The 19276-nt window shown below is 42.5% G+C and overlaps 4 protein-coding genes across 4 annotated transcripts; 2 read left to right on the top strand and 2 right to left on the bottom strand.

Moving 5' to 3' along the window:
• Window positions 1–7164: 7164 nt before the first annotated feature.
• Window positions 7165–7957, bottom strand: LOC100381914 (uncharacterized). Its single transcript, NM_001321385.1, has one exon. It carries the CDS (start codon window positions 7893–7895, stop codon window positions 7617–7619), a length of 279 nt encoding a protein of 92 aa, NP_001308314.1. The 5' UTR covers window positions 7896–7957; the 3' UTR covers window positions 7165–7616.
• A 4429-nt stretch (window positions 7958–12386) lies between these two features.
• Window positions 12387–13600, top strand: LOC103643323 (uncharacterized). The gene is made up of 4 exons (XM_020543486.2): window positions 12387–12687; window positions 12845–13014; window positions 13309–13383; window positions 13478–13600. Exons 1-4 carry the CDS (start codon window positions 12387–12389, stop codon window positions 13598–13600), a joined length of 669 nt encoding a protein of 222 aa, XP_020399075.1.
• An 85-nt stretch (window positions 13601–13685) lies between these two features.
• Window positions 13686–14896, top strand: LOC109943744 (uncharacterized). Its single transcript, XM_020547241.1, has 4 exons — window positions 13686–13856; window positions 13924–14049; window positions 14164–14541; window positions 14638–14896. The coding sequence occupies exons 1-4, from the start codon at window positions 13713–13715 to the stop codon at window positions 14749–14751; spliced, it is 762 nt and encodes a 253-aa protein (XP_020402830.1). The 5' UTR covers window positions 13686–13712; the 3' UTR covers window positions 14752–14896.
• Window positions 14897–15413: 517 nt separating this feature from the next.
• LOC109943745 (uncharacterized) lies at window positions 15414–16777 on the bottom strand. Its single transcript, XM_020547242.2, has 6 exons — window positions 16727–16777; window positions 16311–16607; window positions 16167–16229; window positions 16017–16097; window positions 15840–15908; window positions 15414–15764 (listed from the first exon to the last, which is right to left on the bottom strand). Exons 1-6 carry the CDS (start codon window positions 16775–16777, stop codon window positions 15414–15416), a joined length of 912 nt encoding a protein of 303 aa, XP_020402831.2.
• Window positions 16778–19276: the final 2499 nt, after the last annotated feature.

Genomic DNA, 19276 nt, shown 5'->3' on the forward strand with positions numbered 1-19276 from the left:
CATCACTAGATGTTATATATTTAGTGGAGGCTCTAGATTTTACCTTCTTCTTTTTGCCGTCCTTTGCCATGAGGCACTTGTGGCCGACGTTGGGGAAGAGAAGGCCCTTGTTGACGGTGATGTTGGTGGCATCCTCGTCGGAGGAGGAGTCGGTGGAGCTCTTGTCGGAGTCCCATTCCCGACACACGTGGGCATCGCCGCCCTTCTTCTTGTAGTACTTCTTCTTTTCCTTCCTCTTCCCCTTCTTGTCGTCGTCCCTGTCACTATCACTTGACATAGGACATTTAGCTATAAAGTGACCGGGCTTACCACACTTGTAGTAAACCTTCTTGGAGCGGGGTTTGTAATCCTTTCCCCTCCTTTGCTTGAGGATTTGGCGGAAGCTCTTGATGATGAGCACCATTTCCTCGTTGTCGAGCTTGGAGGCGTCGATGGGGAGCCTACTTGATGTAGACTCTTCTTTCTTCTCCTCCGTCGCTTTGAATGCGATGGGTTGCACCTCGGGTGTGGAGGTGCTGCCTTGCTCGATGATTTGTTTGGAGCCTTTGATCATCAACTCAAAGCTCACAAACTTTCCTATCACTTCCTTGGGAGACATTAACTTATATCTAGGATCACCACGAATTAATTGAACTTGAGTGGGATTACGAAAAACAAGTGATCTAAGAATAACCTTGACCATTTCATGGTCATCCCACTTGTTGCTCCTGAGGTTGCACACTTGGTTGACCAAGGTCTTGAGCCGGTTGTACATGGCTTGTGGCTCCTCTCCTTGGTTGAGGATGAATCGATCGAGCTCCCCCTCGATCGTCTCCCGTTTGGTGATCTTGGTCACCTCGTCCCCTTCGTGCGCCGTTTTGAGGACGTCCCAAATTTCTTTGGCCGTCTTTAACCCTTGCACCTTATTATACTCCTCTTGACACAAGGAGGCGAGGAGTATAGTTGTGGCTTGGGAGTTAAAGTGCCGAATTTGGTCGGCCTCATCCGAATCGTAGTCCTTGTCCCCTACCTTCGGTACCTGCGCTCCATACTCAACAATATCCCATATACTTTTGTGGAGTGAGGTTAGATGATGCCTCATTTTATCACTCCACATACAATAATCCTCACCATAAAAAAATGGTGGTTTGCCTAAGGGAACGGAGAGTAATGGAGTGTGTTTAGAAAGGCGAGGATAGCGGAGGGACATCTTACTATACTTCTTGCGCTTATGGCGCTTAGAAGTGACGGACGCCAATTCAGAGTCGGAGGTGGAAGGTGACGAAGAGTCGGTCTCGTAGTAGACCACTTTCTTCATCTTCTTCTTCTTGTCACCTCTCCGTTGTGACTTGATGGAGGAAGAGAATTCCTCCTTATGCTTGTGGCCGGACTCCCTCGAATGGGTTCTTCCCGAGCTTGCGGACTTGTCACCGCCGGTCACGATCTCCCTCTTGGCGTGATCTCCCGACATCACTTTGAGTGGTTAGACTCTAATGAAGTACCGGGCTCCGATACCAATTGAAAGTCGCCTAGAGGAAGGGTGGATAGGTGAAAACTGAAATTTATAAACTTAAAGCACAACTACAAGCCAAGGTTAGCGTTAGAAATAAATCCGAGTCTGAAAGAGAGGGGAAAAACAAATCAACCAAAGAAATAGAGCGGATGACACGGTGATTTGTTTTACCGGGGTTCGGTTCCAATGAACCTAGTCCCCGTTGAGGTGGTCACAAAGACCGGTTCTCTTTCAACCCTTTCCCTCTCTCAAAACGGTCACCTAGACCGAGTGAGCTTTCTCCTTAATCAAATGGGTCACTTAGACCCCACAAGGACCACCACACAATTGGTGTCTCTTGCTTTGATTACAAGTGCTTGAAGAACAAGAATGGGGAAGAAGAAAGCGATCCAAGAACAAGAGCTCAAAGAACACGAGCAAAACTCTCTCTCTAGTAACTAGGCGTTTGGAGTGTATTTGGGACTTGGAGAGGCTTTGATTCTTTTGAATTGTGTATTGTATTGATTGCACTAGCTCTTGTATTGAATGAGATGTCTGAAAAACTTGGATGCTTGAAGTGGTGGTGGTTGGGGGGTATTTATAGCCCCAACCACCAAACCAACCATTGGGGAGGCTGTCTGTCGATGGGCGCACCGGACAGTCCGGTGCACCACCGGACACTATCCGGTGCACCAGCCACGCCACCAAACCGTTAGGGTTCTGACGGTTTTGACCGTTGGAGCTCTGACTTCTTGGGGGCACCGGACAGTCCGGTGTCGCACCAGACAGGCACTATTCACTGTCCGGTGCGCCTTCTGGCGCTGCTCTGACTCTGCGCGAACTGTCCGCGCACTGTTCACGTTGCAGGCGACCATTGGAGTCGACCGTTGCGCTCGCCAGCCGTTGCTCCGCTGGCACACCGGACAGTCCGGTGAATTATAGCGGAGCGGCTCTCCAGAAACCTGAACGTGGCAAGTTTGAAGTCGTACGACCCTGGGCACCGGACACTGTTCGGTGGCACACCAGACAGTCCGGTGCGCCAGACCAGGGTTCTCTTCGGTTTCTTTTGCTCCTTTCTTTTGAACCCTAACTTGGATCTTTTTATTGGTTTGTGTTGAACTTTTAGCACCTGTAGAATATATAATCTAGAGCAAACTAGTTAGTCCAATAGATTTGTGTTGGGCATTTAACCACCAAAATCATTTAGGAAAAGGTTTAAGCCTTATTTTCCTTTCAACGACCTCCTTGCTTATCTCCTAATTTGTAGCGAACAATCTTCCTTAATCTTGGGAAAATATTGCACTCCTGCGCCTGAGTTATCGCCGGTGGTTCAATCTGTCGGATGGGCACAACAAACCCAGCCCGACATACCCACGCTCATGCAGCAGCTAACTCGGATGTGTGCCTCTTTCGTATCTGGACCAGCTCGCCTTTGCTGGTTTCCTTTATCTGGCCCACGACGGGACGCCTCAGGAGTGCGCTTGCTATGTGGCCCCATACGTATTTTCGTGCTCGTGTGGACCCGGGGGATATCCATTCCCCACAGTCGTCATTGTGTACTGGATGAAACAAGGCTCATGACATTTATCTTGAACTGTGAATGAAGAGGATGTCTGGGAAGAAAGGCGTGGGCGCAGTGGTGTGTTCCTTCCCGTTCTCCCTTGAGGGCGCAACAATCGTGACGATAGTCTGCATCGCTTCCCTACCCCGGTTTGGAGCATTTGTCTCCTTTTGCCGAGTGATCCGTGTCCACTCCTTAGTGGGCGAGGTGGACAACGGAGTTCATCGAGTTGGGGAGACCATGGTTGACCGACCTTCAACCCTCTAGGGGATCCTAAGCCTGGCCTCGTGCGGGACCATGCTCCGTTGCGCCATTGGTGGGGTTTTTGTTGGCGCGGTTCGTGGTTTTGCCGTAGCTTCCTTTGGCGATCCCGAGGGAGATGTCCTCTTGGGTGAAGTCGCTATGTGATGCAGAATCACCTCTACATCTGCCACACATGAGATGGTTTCGAAGTAGAAGACTGCTCCTGGGCTGAAGGTGATCATGCCCTTGAAAACTATGGCCATGGAGTCAGCGTTGATCAACGACGCACCCCCTACCTGGCACGCCAGCTGTCGGTGTTTTTTGTCCGACCGCACACTTGGGGTTACCCTCGTGGTGCTTTCGAGTAGGACGACGTCGTAGATTGTGACTCGATGGTTAGTGCGGTAGCACGATGAGGGAAACACGCAGGCTTGAGCAGGTTCGGGCCGCTTTGAGAAGCGTAATACCCTACTTCCTGTGGTGGTCTTCTGTATTGTGGTGAGTTTACAAGCTGTGAGCCTGTGACTACGAGAATGGTGGGTTGTGGATGAGATGAAAATGGTACGGGTGCCTCCTGGCTTTATATATACAACCAGAGAGAGCTCCCCCGCACATGTGTTGATTACGACCTCCTTGCTTATCTCCTAATTTGTAGCGAACAATCTTCCTTTATCTTGGGAAAATCTTGCGCTCCTGCGCCCGAGTTATCGCCGGTGGTTCAATCTGTCGGGTGGGCGCAACAAACCCAACCCGACATACCCACGCTCATGCAGCAGCTAACTCGGACATGGACCTCTTTCGTATCTGGACCGGCTCACCTCTGCTGGTTTCCTTTATCCGGCCCATAGCGGGACGCCTTAGGAGGGCACCTGCTGTGTGGCCCCGGACGTATTTTTGTGCTCGTGTGGACCCGGGGGATATCCATCCCCCACAGTCGTCATTGTGTACTGGATGAAACAAGGCTCATGACATTTAGCCGGATGCTTGAAAGTAGAGACGATGGGGGAGTATCTGAGAAACACCAGAACTGGAGCACCATTTGTGCGTTGAGAAGGACTAGGGCTATTTATAGAGTTATTTGACCAAGAGCTTGGCCCTCGCATGGCTTCCCTTGTGTGATGCTCTAACAAGAATTAGTAAGGAGCTTGCTACTTCAGTACAAATACCGGTATATCAACAGAATTTTGTATCTCTATCGTATTTAAGCTTTCACATTTATATTGTTATCTTTGGTTGTCTGTTTTATCTTATTAGCTTAGTTATATGCTAATCACCACCGGAATCAGCTGCTTTGCAGAGTGTCTAAAACTCCTTTTAGACAAAAACTTAGTTGTACATATGAATGCTTGATATTATTCGTATAGGTTTTGTTTAAAGGAAAAATAAAGACCATAGATTAGTGTGAAAAATAGATTGCCTAATTCACACCTCTTACCTCATCGTTTCTTTTAGTGATGCCTGCGTCGAGCGCCGACGCAAGAATTTCACCAAACATATATTGTTTAAGGGGGGCGTTTGGCAGAGCTTTCGTAGCTCCGCTCCCAGTGTGAATCACTACCAAAAAGCCAAGTTATAAAAATCTGAACTGCTCTATGGTGGGAGTGGAGTGAATCTAGTCTCTATTTTATACTAGAAATTAGTGGAAGCAAAAAAACATAATTTTCATCACTCCCAACCTGCTCCCCACTCTATAACTCTTCATAAATCACTTCACAGCCTATTTGTCAAACAGTTTTGTCAAATAGATTTACAATGCTAAAGAATCACTTGCAATCACTCTATTATGATGTGTTTGATTTGATATCAAAGTAGGATGATGCGGGGGTGACACCATCCGTTCGATTTTTTGGGATCACGTCGCCACAAAAAAATGCTCCGGTGTTCATCTCTCTCCCGCGTGACTCTCATCTCCAAACATAAAAAATATGACCACCCCAGAATTATGGAGCGGAGATCTGGCAAACGAGACCTAAGAATGTTTCCTCGCGGATTCATGGGCAATGCTCTTGTTGTGGAGCAAGCGTATAGTGACTCAAGACTGGGGTGCCCAATTTTAAGTGAGATGAAATTATGATATAACTCTCGGGTGTCTGCTTCCAAACGAGTCATACACCATGTGATTGGTTAGCTGCACCGTCTCGTCCCGCGTCACTATGTGCGTTGACTTTATCTGAGTTTGTGTTTGGTTGCCTGCACGTATCAAGCGCAGACTGCATACACAGACGCAAAATAAGTTATATTGGCTGCATCCACACGTACGCCCAAAATGACCGTACGCGGTCGGCCAGGCTCGCACGAGATTGTACGCATGAGTGCGGTCATCCAATCAGACAGACAGTGATTCAGTTTGGCCACCAGTTTATCAGTGCCAAACACACCGGTAATAAAGAAGGTCTATGAGGCTGAGCTGAACGCTTCCAGCATCCAAGGACTGGGATGCGCTCTTCTAGGATGATGAAAACGAGTCGTACAGCTGCACCCGCGGAGATTCAAAGCATATTTTGTTTGGTTCTCTTCTCTACACGCACAGGTTCAGCAGATGCAAAAAAAAAAAACGACCTGGAGCCAGGCCCGCCGGAGATGATGCTGCCGCTCGTACGCACGGGTACAGGCTGGTTGCATGCGGTTGCATGCACTAGCATGTATACCAAAAAATATTTTTTGTTTGTTTTTTTATTATATCTTTGAATTAAAAATCCAATCTGATCGATTTTATATTGTGTTTCCAAGATTTTTTTAATAAAACTAGACCTTTTATGCTATATATATTTCAAAAAACAATAATTTAATGAATCACATGTATTTATGTACCAAATCAACCAAACAATGTCTGTGCCACCTTACCTCGACTCATACAAGCAACCAAACAAATGTATCATGCATGAACTCAATCAGGTTCTCCTTATCCTGACTCAGCTCAGTTAGGCTGGCTAGGTTCCTACATACAACCAAACATACGCACAGTGATTCAGTTTGGCCACCAGTTTATGTGCCAAGCACACCGGTAATAAAGAAGGTCTATGAGGCTGAGCTGAACGCTTCCAGCATCCAAGGACTGGGATGCGCTCTTGTAGGATGATGAAAACGAGTCGTGCTAGTACGTAGCACCAAAGGCGCAAACCCACTTTCTAGGTTGCGTTGTCCTTTTTCTCGTTTGTGTTCTATTTATGTAATATCAAAAATTAAAGTTATTTACTATGATAGTTTAATCTACGGTTGTTATTCTGGAGACTTTCCAAAATGCTCCCTAGAAGAGCGTTATTTGTATGGTCAAACTTTTTTATAATTAAAGTGATGCACAAATCTCTTGTATATTTGAGGTTTTTTTATATACTTGGTGTATATGGATCCATCGCTTGAAGTTGTACGTATGTGCAGGCAACATCGATCACAGCTCACATCTCACTAAGCATGTTGGACATGCAGTGGCTACGTACTCAATAATACAGCTGTATGGTACAACCTAATAATACCAATAGAAAAGGTAGCACAAAACATGGCTTTTCCGTTGTAGCTCTCGATATGTACTAGCTGCCAACGGTTTGAATTTTTACTACAAATCAAGTCTTAAATGCATGTGACTCAAAAAAACATTAGAGCATGTTGGGTTGCTAGGGAACGGCTACTATAGAATGATTCCTAGACAGATTGTTTATCTAATTTATATAAGCTTTTATAAGCAGAAATGATTTCTAGGTATGTTTGGTTACACCGGAACGAAGCTAGGAACTGTTTCCAGATGATCAATTAGTACTATACAAATTAGACAATCAATTTAGTTGAGAATCGTTACAGGTAATAAATACTGGAAAACCGAACGAGCCTAGTAGAAATTGAAGAATAAATAAAACCATCAGCACGAACTGTGAACCTTTTGTTTCAGTTTTTTCTCCTAAATAAAAAGAGAAACATTTTGTTTCTCTGCATAGAGTGGTGTATGGAACATCCATAAGAGAGCTTATCTTGAGGTGCAAACCGAGATCGAGATCCCGGGAATAATAAATCAATGGACAGAACCAAACCTGCGGCTAGTTAAACAACAATAAGATGAATATACCTTCAGAAAAAAAGAAGAAGAGAGAGATAGCAACGAATCCAAAATTGTAGACAACATCGATCTTTCCTGCAATTTCTGAATTTCACAAACATTTCTCCAAATGAAGTTAAACTGATGGGCGCACACGTACCAGTGTGGTACGTGCATGGGACGACGAGCTGGGCTGCATGCCTGCATGCTATTTTTGAAATTAACTAAAAGCCGCATGCATGAATCCTCAAGTGCGTGTTTATATGCACGCACAAATCTACGGCATACTATACTACTAGTGGTTGATAAACAACTCATGAAGCGCACGCATCAGCGTCGGCGGCGTCGGCGACGACGGCGCCCACGCCGACTCCGTAGACGGCCGCGAGTGCCCTGAGAAGATCCACCCTAGCCCGCAGCCCCACGATGTAGTCGGCCGTGCGGACAAGCAGGGCCCCCGCGGGCGCCTCCTCCCCGCCGGGCACGAGACGGCGCAGCTCCCGCACCTTTCGGCGCAGCGCAGCACCGGCCGCGCGCGACGACGGGCGCCTCCAGCCGCTGGCGCTCCCGCGGGGCCTCCGCCTCTCCTCCATGGCGCTCACGAACGAAGAGGCAGCCGCACCAGCTAGCCTGCTAGCTAGCGAGCTGTTCCTACGTGGCGGGCGCGGAGAGGGCGAGTCCCGGCCTGGTGGGAATAAATAGGCCGGCCGGCCAGCCGAGGCTGCCAACGCATCTCGTCGCGGCGCGGCGCTCGGCGGGGGGGTCATGTGACGGTACGGGCCGGGGAGCGCGCTTTTGCGCGGACGTGGATGAAAAGGGCGCCCGCTACCGAGGAAAAAAGGGTCGAGGCGAGGCCGGGCTCTGGTGCCGGCGGGCGATTGGACCGATCGAGACATGGAGTGGACGGACGACGAGCGGTGGTTTGGTTTGGCGGTAGGGTGGGGGCCCGGGCGTGGACGGCACGTCTCGTCTGGTTGTCCTCGCCCGCACGTGCCCGACAGCTGTTCTGCTCTGTTGGCCTTGGCTTCCAGAGTGATCGGATCGCTACGCCGCTCCCGCTTTCGAGGGCGGCACGGGACGACGCCGGTCGCCGGCTCCCCCGTGCGTGGCTGCCTGCCGCGATCAGCAAGCAGGTCATCGAGGCTACAACGCAAGGTATCGCCATGGCCAATGGATATCCGCTGCATGCCAGTGCTAGCGGCTACGGATCTGTGCACGCGTAGAGCGCTAGTGTCCGCTTCCTTGTCATGCATGTCACATTGTCATCATTGGGTTGCGAGCTGATCTGATTAGGACTTGTTTGAAAACTCAATTTTTTTATAGATTAGAGAAAAATTGAGGCGGAGCCTACTAGGACCTGCTTAGGACTAGCTAGTTTAAAAACTCAAATGATTCGAGGGAGTAACAAGGCCTGAGGTTGCGAGTTTATTTCCTTTTTTTGTGTGAATAAATTCCGGACATCGACGTTTGCTGACATTCAGCCATTAAATTTCTAAAGCTAAGTATAATTTGATTTTCCACAGCCACACAAATGTATAGTTTATGTGAGAAATCATGTGACCTGTGATAATTTTTTTATTATTTATATGTCTTGATTTACATTGAGTAGTAAAAAAGAATAGACTGACGAAAAGGTATTGAATTGAAGGCGTAAACATGTACCGCTCCATGAAACTATATATATATATATATATACTATATGTATTTAGAGCCCTGAGCTCTATTTAGCTAAAGGAAGCCCCAGCCAAATATGAACGCACCTGCATTTCACAGCCGACTGACCTTTCGGTTTCCATATAAATACCTACGTGATCCCGCGATTAGCTCCTTTGCTCCCGGCTCAGTTTCCATAACCGCAAAACCCCAACCCCCGCACGACTCCAGGAATCTCCGGCGATTCTTCCATCCCGGCGACTCCGCTCCCCTTTCCGACGACTCTTCCAACCCCTCGCCGCTCGCTGTCGATCCAGTCGCAAGCGGCATTTGAGCGGCGCGCCCTCGGTTTCCCCAATCGTCGCTCCAATATTCGCGCCGCTGCATTCGGCGACCGGCGAAAACCCTACCTTCTCCGCGCGACGGTTCTGCTCCTTCGCTCTCCGCCGACCCGACTGCTTCCACGTTCTCCGCCATCCTCAACATTCGCCGCCGCCAACGGGTACCGCTCCAATCGGTGTGTTCTTCCCAACCCTAGCTCGCGCGCATTTCATTGGATCGAGTTTGACCGTCAACAAACTAGTTGTTTTTGTTCATTTTGCATTGTGTGGATCACGGCTAGGGTTGACATTAGTTATGCAGTTGATGTATTACATTTACGCACATTTACACAGTTGGTTACGCACACTTACACAGTCGGTTACGCTCATGTACACAGTTGGTTATGCACATTAGGTTACATGTTTATGCACATTAGTTAAATTTTTTTGCATCATATTATGTTCAATTGGTAATTGGGTGGTCATCTAGTTGTTTTTGTGACTGCATACACTTATTTATTCCATTATTGTTATAGTTAATACATTGTGTGACAGCATGTATTGTTTTATTGGATCATATCCAGTTTTTTATTATTTTAAAACAGACATTATTTATTAAACCAGTTCACAGTTAATACAGATTGTTTATAGCAATTTTTGTTTTGCTCAAACATATCAGGTTGCAGGCAAATTGTGTTTTATAATTGCAACTGTATGCAATGGTATGCAACATATTCAGATTTTTATGAACGTATAACAGGACAGAACATATATGCTAATGTGTTTCATGTATGCATCTGTATGTAACATATTCAGTTTGTTATGCTGGTATATCAGTTCAGAATATGTATGCATCTGTGTATAGTAAATGATCAGCCAACTAGTTGTTTTTCATAGAGTATATGTTTTATATAAAATTTCATTTCTGTTTAGTGCATACATTTATGTATTTTCAGATGATTGCAGCTATTACATTATTTGGTTACAGCAAGGTCTGTTATTCACTTATTTTTTGAACAGTTCAGTACATGTTTTATTGAATCATATACAGTTTTGTATTATTACAAAACAGACATTATTTATTACACTAGGTCACAGACAATACAGTTTGGTTATAGCAAGTTTTGTTTTGCTCAAACATATTCAGATTTTTTATGTAAATGTGTTTAGTAAATGAGCAGTCAACTAGTTGTTATTCCTAGAGTATATTTTTTATTTAAAATTTCATATCTGTTTAGTGCATACATTAATGTATTTCAGAGCATTACAGCTAACACATTATTTGGTCACAGCAAGGGTTGTTTTTATTGAAACATATTCAGTTTTTCTAATAATTGAAACAGTTCAGTATGTGTATGCAAATGTAAATAGAGAACAGTATATTCAGATGTTTTAGGTTTGGTATTTAAACAATTAGGTTAATTGATTCAATCATACCACACCATAAATACATATGCATATATAACCTTTTATTTTTTACAACATTGTATATTATGTATGCAGCTGTTAATTTTAAAAAATGAAGCAAGTCGACCGTCCTCCAAATAACCCCAAGCGTATAACAATCCAGTCAAGCCAGGAGTGCTTCAGTGTAGACATTCCCTCTGCAGAACATCCTAATCCATGTCCAGAAGTTGAAAATCCTTCAAATGCTGACAGTCAAAATGTGACCAATGAAACAGTTCAGATTGATTCTGATGAAGATGACTTCATGCCAGCTATGAAGAAGCGCAATGTTTCTGAAAGCCACACAAGAGTGTTAAGAAAAGTCGTGACAAAGAGGGTTAAACATGAGGAGCTACCCCGACAGGTTAATGTTATGCATACCCAACAAACAATTTCATATTTGTAATGTTCTGATTATTTTTTTCATAATAACAAAATTATTTCATGTTGTATATTGTTTAACAGAGGCTTAATGTGAGGTGCAACCCTCAAGATGTCATTGCAAGCATTAACATTTTGAATGAAAGACAACGTGAGGCTATAAGACGCAAAGGCTTCTCTTCCATTCTTGATATGACAGTAGATGCGCTGTGCAGTAGATCACACCTCCAATGGTTGATGGACAAGCTAGACCCCAAGGATATGACAATACGTCCTGGTCCAGGAAAGGAACTCAAGATCACAAAGGATATTGTTCATCTTATTCTTGGCGTGCCAAATCATGGAGGTGGTAAACCTTTGGGTATTGATGAAGCAGTTGCAGCAAGCAACTTGAGGGCAGAGCTTGGTGTGGCCAAAGATGAGTTCAATGTGGCATTTCTACAGGATCGATTAAGGAAAGGCGAGGATGATGACCTTTCAATCAGATGTTTCTTCCTCATTCTATTCAACCGTTTGCTGTTTCCAACTGCTAGCTGGGGCATCACATATCATGAGGTGCTTCTCACAGAAGAAATGCACCGTTTCCATGAGATCGACTGGTGCCAGTTGATTTTTAATGATCTATGTGAAGCTGCCAAGAAGTGGCACAACCGGATCACCACAAATGTCTCCACGACTATCTATGGATGTTCCATTGTTGTCCTTGTAAGTATAGTGTTTTTCCGTATGCACATTTATTTCATTATTGGTTCCTAACTTTTGGTAGTTATGTAAAATGTTTTACGATGTTTGTTATGTCTACTTACATTGCTATTGAACATTGTAATTCTTTTTAATGTAGTTGTACTACTTGGATCACCTGCATACAGCCGCTGCCCCCCATAATAAGAGTGGCACACCTCGCATTAAATTTTTTGATAAGAATAGCATAAAAGCTTTGACCAAAGCTGACAAGAGGAAGGTTCGCCATGGGGCTGAATCTTTCGGACACTGTGAAGTAAGTTATTCATATTTTCACAGTTGGTTATGCACAGTTACACAGTTGGTTACTCACGGTAACTACAATTTTATTTCTAGTTCCGAAGCTCGACGGAGACATGCTATGCAGTTGGACCTAAGATCGATCGCCAATCTGAGGCAAGTTTATGATGTATTATATCCATTGTTTATGATTATTTATTGAACAAATAGAATACGAAGGTGGACATGGATTCTTACTATTTTTTGCTGAACAACCAGCCGGAGTGCAGGACCAATATTTTCGATGCACCGCGCCCTGGCCCCATGCCTCGGCCAACTTTTAACATCAAACTTCCATCTATCAAAGAGATGATGTCAAGTAAGATCAACGATCTCCCACATCGTCATCGATCTAAATTCACAGATATTCTTGCTGCATATGACTTGGAGGTTGACAAGTCATGCGTAGCCATAAAAGACAGCATCAACAAAATTATTGTCAAGCAATATGACATAGCAGACAAGTTTATAGAATTGATAGACGAGGTACTACGTGCCGAGTCTGAAAATTTGGAAAACGAGACGGATGAGCCACAGCAACCGGGGAATTCGGCTGATTCAGCAGGTATTCCTTATTCAGAACATTTTATCTTTTGACATGTGTATACGTTTTTTGTTATAAGTACAGTTAACAGCTTATGTTTTTGTCACGTATACACAACAACATTTGATTTATAATTCAAATTTTGACATATATTATTTTCAATATAATTGTGTACAAGGACACACAGTTGATGCCACCCAGCCCACACCCGATATGCCATCCCAAGCTTCGCAGCTTGAGACCCAACTGGGTGCTACTCAGTTTGAAGAAATTCACGAAAGACAACAGCATATCCGTACAGTCCTTGAGACCTTTCCCGACGAATCGGATGTGGTTTCAGATCAACAGGTAATTTGTCCAACGACAATACTATTTTTACTCATTATACGTACATGTATGCATACTTCTTTTTAGCAGTATGCGAACCACACTTTTTTTGTCAACAGGATTTCTGTTTTGATGTTCGAAACATAAGTTTGAGGAACACAAATATCACACCTCAAACCACATCAGCTTGCACCTGCTTGCCCAAATTTGACGTGACACCGGAAAAAAATGTTTGTTAGCAGTCCATGTCTCATGTTATAATTACATTTTACTATACATACAACACAGTTATACTAATTATATACCTTTGTGTAGAGAGGTGCAATGGCAACAGAGGAAATGGAACAAAATGACAGTGGGCCAGTTTTTGACCAGACCCCAACTCCTCATGTCAGTATGATAACATACATATTACATAATGCTTTTTATGATATTAAACTGATTTTTTTAATGTTCAACCACTTACAACCATGTTGCATTTCAGGTTGATACACTCAAAGGTACTACAAACTCTGGATCTGATCCACCACTTACAGAGCAAGAGTGTATCCGTTCTCTGTGGGATTTAATTTGTTCCAAGGACATTGACCAAAGCAGGTACATGTAACCCAAATTACGAATAACGTATTTATAAGTTGGTTCATTTATGAAATAAGAATCTATACCTTTGTTCATCATACAGGGTAGTTATTGATTACGGTGATTACAGTGCAAACTGTATGGATATTTATGAATCTTTCGCGGAGGGTAAATGTCTTGAGGATGTCTTCATGCAGTGTTTCATAGAGTGTGTTCGTGATGATTCTAAAAATCATCGTCGAACTCTGACATCTAACAGATTAATACTTGATGTCAACGTTGGGGTAGGTTCTTCTTCACAGTTATTGTAACTATACACATAATATACTTACACACTCTATTTTTTTATAGGCTCTGTTAAATTTTGAAGAACAGGAACGTCACAGCAAGAATCCTCAGCCGTTTGATCAAAATGTCCTACAGAATTGCTTGCACAACACATTGCCTGCTTTGGTGAATCTGGATAAATGCAAGTCGGTAAGTCCCATTAACATTTTGTTCACAGTTTCATCAGCTCATTAACTGTACATTTTAATTATCATGACTTTACAACAGCAACATGTAACCTATATTTACTTTTCTCATCAACAGATAATGGTACCTATGCTTAGCAGGGGTCATTGGACACTGTATGTGATCAATCTACACCACCGGGTTATACACATTTTAGATTCGAATCCCTATGGTATACAACTTGGTGGCACCGAATGGAAGGACTATCATTATGATCCAATTTATTTAGGTGGCAGGAAATTCCCATGGGCTAGGGTGATAATGAGTAGGCTGAGCAAAGCGTTACAACACGTTTGCCCCAACGCAGAATTTCCTAAGTTTGGTAATTTTCCATTGGATATGCCATCTAACTGCCCAACAATGAGGACAGGGTCAAATGACTGTGGATTTTTTGTGATGAGTTACATGAAATCTTATGATCACAATGCAGGTGTCATATCTTCTTTCAATCAACCAGTAAGTGTCTGTGCTAACTGTTTCTATAGTCCGGTTGCCATCAGTTGTTCATGTTAGCTATAGACGTGTCTAATGCAAGCTATGCTTTTATTGCAGGACAATTCCCGAGACCTACGTGCTCATGCCCTTCATCAACTCACATTCCATCGCATCAACAAGGCGTTGCCACTTCCATTGGATATCCAGAGATTTATGTTTGCGCGCAATTAGTGAACTATGTCAGATCTAAGCAATGGTGTGGGCAATGTACCGTACTGTGGTATTTTGGCCATTTTGTTCAGTTAACAATTGTAGGAAGCTTCCTTATATGTGCTGTTTTCAGAACAATTGTCATGCTACTTTGTGTTAGGGGTGTTACCCAGGCTCTTTCTGTGAACTTTAGTTGGCTGGATACTTATGGTTATGTCGCGAATATGTGAACATCAGATGTTTTCACTTATGTGTGCTTTAAATATGATCTGTTTTTATGTTCTGTATACCTCATTGCTTAATACTACCATCTGTTTATATGCGAGTATCATCCAGGCCATATACGATTTTTCCTACTTCAAATTATGCAACATTAGTAAGCAATATACGCTCTATTTATCAGATTTCAACAACTTTATATCTTAGATTATTCGTATCAGATACAACAGACTACTCGCGCGCCTGACTCACTGCTGTCGTTTATCAACAGTACTGGTATATAGTTTACAAATTATACGATCATCCCACAAGTTATATACGATGTTTTGTAGTTCCAGTTACGCAACATTATTAAGCAATATACGCACCATTTATTAGATTTCAATATCCACCTCTATATAAATCAGTTGCCAAACAAGCAAGGTTTATTGTAAAAACAAATTAATCGTATCTCATACAACATTCTAATCACTGTCTGACTCACTACTATCGAACTCATTTGCGTGTTTTTTAGATGTTGTTGTCTCATTCCAATCAGGAGCTTTACTGCCACCCTTGTTCCTAGATCCTGGAGGTCGTCCTCTCTTACGTCCAGCAAGGCTTGCCAACCTTTGTCTATTTTCCTCCATTGACAAACATGTCCTACTGTTGTGACCATCAGCAATTCCACACTTCTGACATTTCCTGGTCATTTTCTTTGTACCTTTTGCTCCCAATTTAATAACCCTTTCTTCACTCCCCTTTATTGTTCTTCCTTTGGGTCTTGAGTTATTTGGTCTTGCCAAGCTTATCCCATCGACTGCAAATTCCAGTTTCTGCAATTCAAAAGTAAATACTTCTCAGCATATAATATTATGTAGTCCAACATACAGTATTTATACCATTATTACCTTTCTGGCATTATCATTTTGTTCACTGACACCACTAACATTCATTATTGCGTGATCATGCAAATTAACCTGTAATTGACAACACATTTTGTTAAGCTCAATCATAACCCAATAACTCAAACGTATAAATCATGTATATGTATAACTGCAAATCAGTAAAGTTGTTAAAGATATTACCTCTTCTAATGGACGTACTGGTATATGTATTTGATCATTGGCCACACCTTGTTCAAGTATAATAGATACGTCTTGAATTTCCTGAAAATTTGGATGAAAGATCATTATACATCATTTACAAATAAACATTAACAACAGTACGATTCAAACCTTGTTATTCCTTTCGTCAAATTCATCATCCTTTTCGTTGTCTCTATTGGCTTCATCATCGTCCTGAGATTTTATTGTTTCACACCTCATCAATTTAATATGATTAATAATATGTTACAACATACATATTAAAACATTACATACCTGTATACCATCTCCTCCACTAGTTCCACAAGTTTCCTCAACGTCTATATCTGTTTCCAAACGCGAAAGTACTTCGAGAAGCTCATCCATTACTGTTAGGGCTCTATCATTTCCTGCTTTGGATAAACTAGCATGATGCACTACTTTCATTGCCTTTTTAAGCAACATCTTCTGTCTATATGACTTAGTTTCTCCATCCTTCCCCTTCAAATTCCTATCATCTCTTGAAAACGGAACATCTTGCCTTGCAGAGGTGGTGTATCTTTGTAAAATATATTCTTTCGGTATCCGGTCAATCTGAAGATGCATAAACGCGCGTAGCACATGTACACAGAATAGCCCTATAAAACAATAATGATCTTAAGATTTTGTTCATATGTTTTCAATGTATATATTTACTTTGTAGTACTCCATACCTGTATGTTCCCAATGTTTGCATTCACAAGTATACTTTCCTGCATCTTCATCAGCTGTGACTTTGAATTGGTGCTGTCCCCAAACAATTTTATTCGATCTAGTTGTATGTTGCACCACCCAATCATTTGCGCCCCCTTCTTCGTCGTGCATTATCTTGAATGCGGTTGCATATTTCAAAGATTCCTGGAATCTACACATCACAGCCCTTGTGTATGCTCTTGCAACCCTTATCTCAAACATGTATAGCGTGTTCGTTTCCTTTTGACCCTGTGGCATATATAATGCAAATTAGTTTACACTTATATTAATGTATCAATATACGACATAACAATTTTATCCTCACCATGCTTCCCACTGCTTCTTTTGACTCTTTCATCTTTCTACTGTGTAGAAGTTTCATCATTTGCTTGGCGAATTGATGAAGCGGAGTATTTGCATCAACATGTGCACTTTTGACAAGCCTGTTCATGCTTTCGCTACGCTGTGTAGACAACATTAGACCACAATAATGATTTTTAAAAAAAGCAGGCACCCAATCCTTACGTATTCCATACAGCTTATCCAGAGTACTGTTATCGTGCAGATCAAAATCTTCAAGTAGCATTGACCATGCAGTCTTAAACTCCAACTCAGTCAAAGGATGATGTATTATAGATTGAAACCGTGTCTTAAAGTCCATTTCCTCAAATCTTGCATACAACTCGTTTAGAAAAGGCATATACCTATTTTGCACATGCCATAGACATAAACGATGTATTGTGTGTGGGAAAACCCTCTCGAGGGCTACTGGCATTGCAGGATCTTGATCTACAAACATATATGACACAATTGTACGAATCTTATTCCATGTTATATAAAGAAAATAATATCTAATTTAAGCCATAGTTGATGTATATACATTTAATTCATTATTATCAGTCGTACCTGTCAGCATCACTCGTGGCCCTTCGGTTCCCATGCATGTTTTGAAGGCGTTGAATACCCATTCAAATGTATCAACAGTTTCATCCCCCAACAATGCGAAAGCAAATATAGTGCAATGTAGGTGGTGATTTGAACCAACAAACATACCTAGTGGTTTTTCATACAGATTAGTCTTATGTGTTGTGTCAAATGTAACCGCATCACCAAAATCAATGTAATCCCCTTGCTGGCTTGCATGTGACCAAAATATGCTTAAAATCTTGCCTTCTTTATCCAATTGGAAGTCAGAGAAAAATTGTGGATTATCCTTTTTGCAGGATGCAAAAAAGGATAGTAGCTTTGCCACATCATTTGCATTTCTTTCTCGTTGCTTTGCCTTTTTCCTGAATTTATTGTGAAAATTAAGCATTAGGCAGAAACAACAACCAGCATATATCATTTATGTATATCAATCGGAACATATCATAAACTTACAGGTTATACATGTCCTGTGCCGTTACAGGCACACTCTCAGGACCACCGTGCATTTCTGATACATAATCCATAATACAATGTTGCGGGATTCGACTCTCTTGCATTGAACTTATGAACTCCATGTATTCAGGATCATGCGTCTTGTTGCATTGTAATTGATTCTTTTCGGTATCCTTTTTAAAAAATTCATGATTATGATCCAAGTGCAACAGATCAATACGCACTGATATAACTGTCTCTTTTGCATCATCATAATTTTTTTTAAGTTTCATACCGGCCTTGCATTGTGTCCGTTTCGAACTGGTACTACGTACCTTTGGGTTTGATATTCCCCTTACTGATCTTTTGCCTTCCATCGAGCAATTCAACCACTTACAATTTTTCCGTTCCCTATACTTTTTCAATGGAAATCCAACTTCATATGCATACCTACTATAAAATTTATATGCTTCATCCACCTCACTGAATGTCATACCAACTTTAGGTACTAATCTCGGATCAATTGTAACTTCCTGTGCAAAAAATATAAATTGTATCATCTATGGTACCCTACATATTTTTATGTTGTATGTAGATCATAACAATTTTCAGCCAAAAGTTTCACAGTGTATGCACAATATAAATACTGAATGTCACACCATCTCTAGCTGCCTTATACTGTATACAATTCAACGTACAATACTGAAAATTCAAATCAGTTCAATATTACTTACATGTCTCTGCAGAATCACTGGTGTGTCCTGTTCATGATCACCAATAGTACGCATAGTATTAAGGTGCTGTCCTCCTTCAGTTACTGTCATCCTTGATGCCTCAAATATGGTCTGTTCATCAACCCCTGGGGCCCTCAAAGCTGCCGATGGAGTAATTGCGTTTACAGCAGTAGCTGATTCTGTATGCGTAATTCCATCTGACGCTAACTGGTACTCTCCTTGTTCTTCTTCCTGCACCATTGTTACGATATCCAAGCATTGATTTTGTCTATGAACAGACGTCGGCGTCGCATACTCACTTATGGTCTTGTTTCCCCATGGCGCCGCCATCTTCCAGATCAAAATCGCCGTTCACCCAGCAGCGGACTATCAAATGATGCGTACTCTCCACTTTTCTGGAAGATTATGATTTTTTTCCCTGTACCAAGCGTATATCCA

The sequence above is a fragment of the Zea mays genome, chromosome 1 (genome assembly GCF_902167145.1).
Source record: "Zea mays cultivar B73 chromosome 1, Zm-B73-REFERENCE-NAM-5.0, whole genome shotgun sequence".
In the NCBI taxonomy this organism is placed as follows: domain Eukaryota; kingdom Viridiplantae; phylum Streptophyta; class Magnoliopsida; order Poales; family Poaceae; genus Zea; species Zea mays.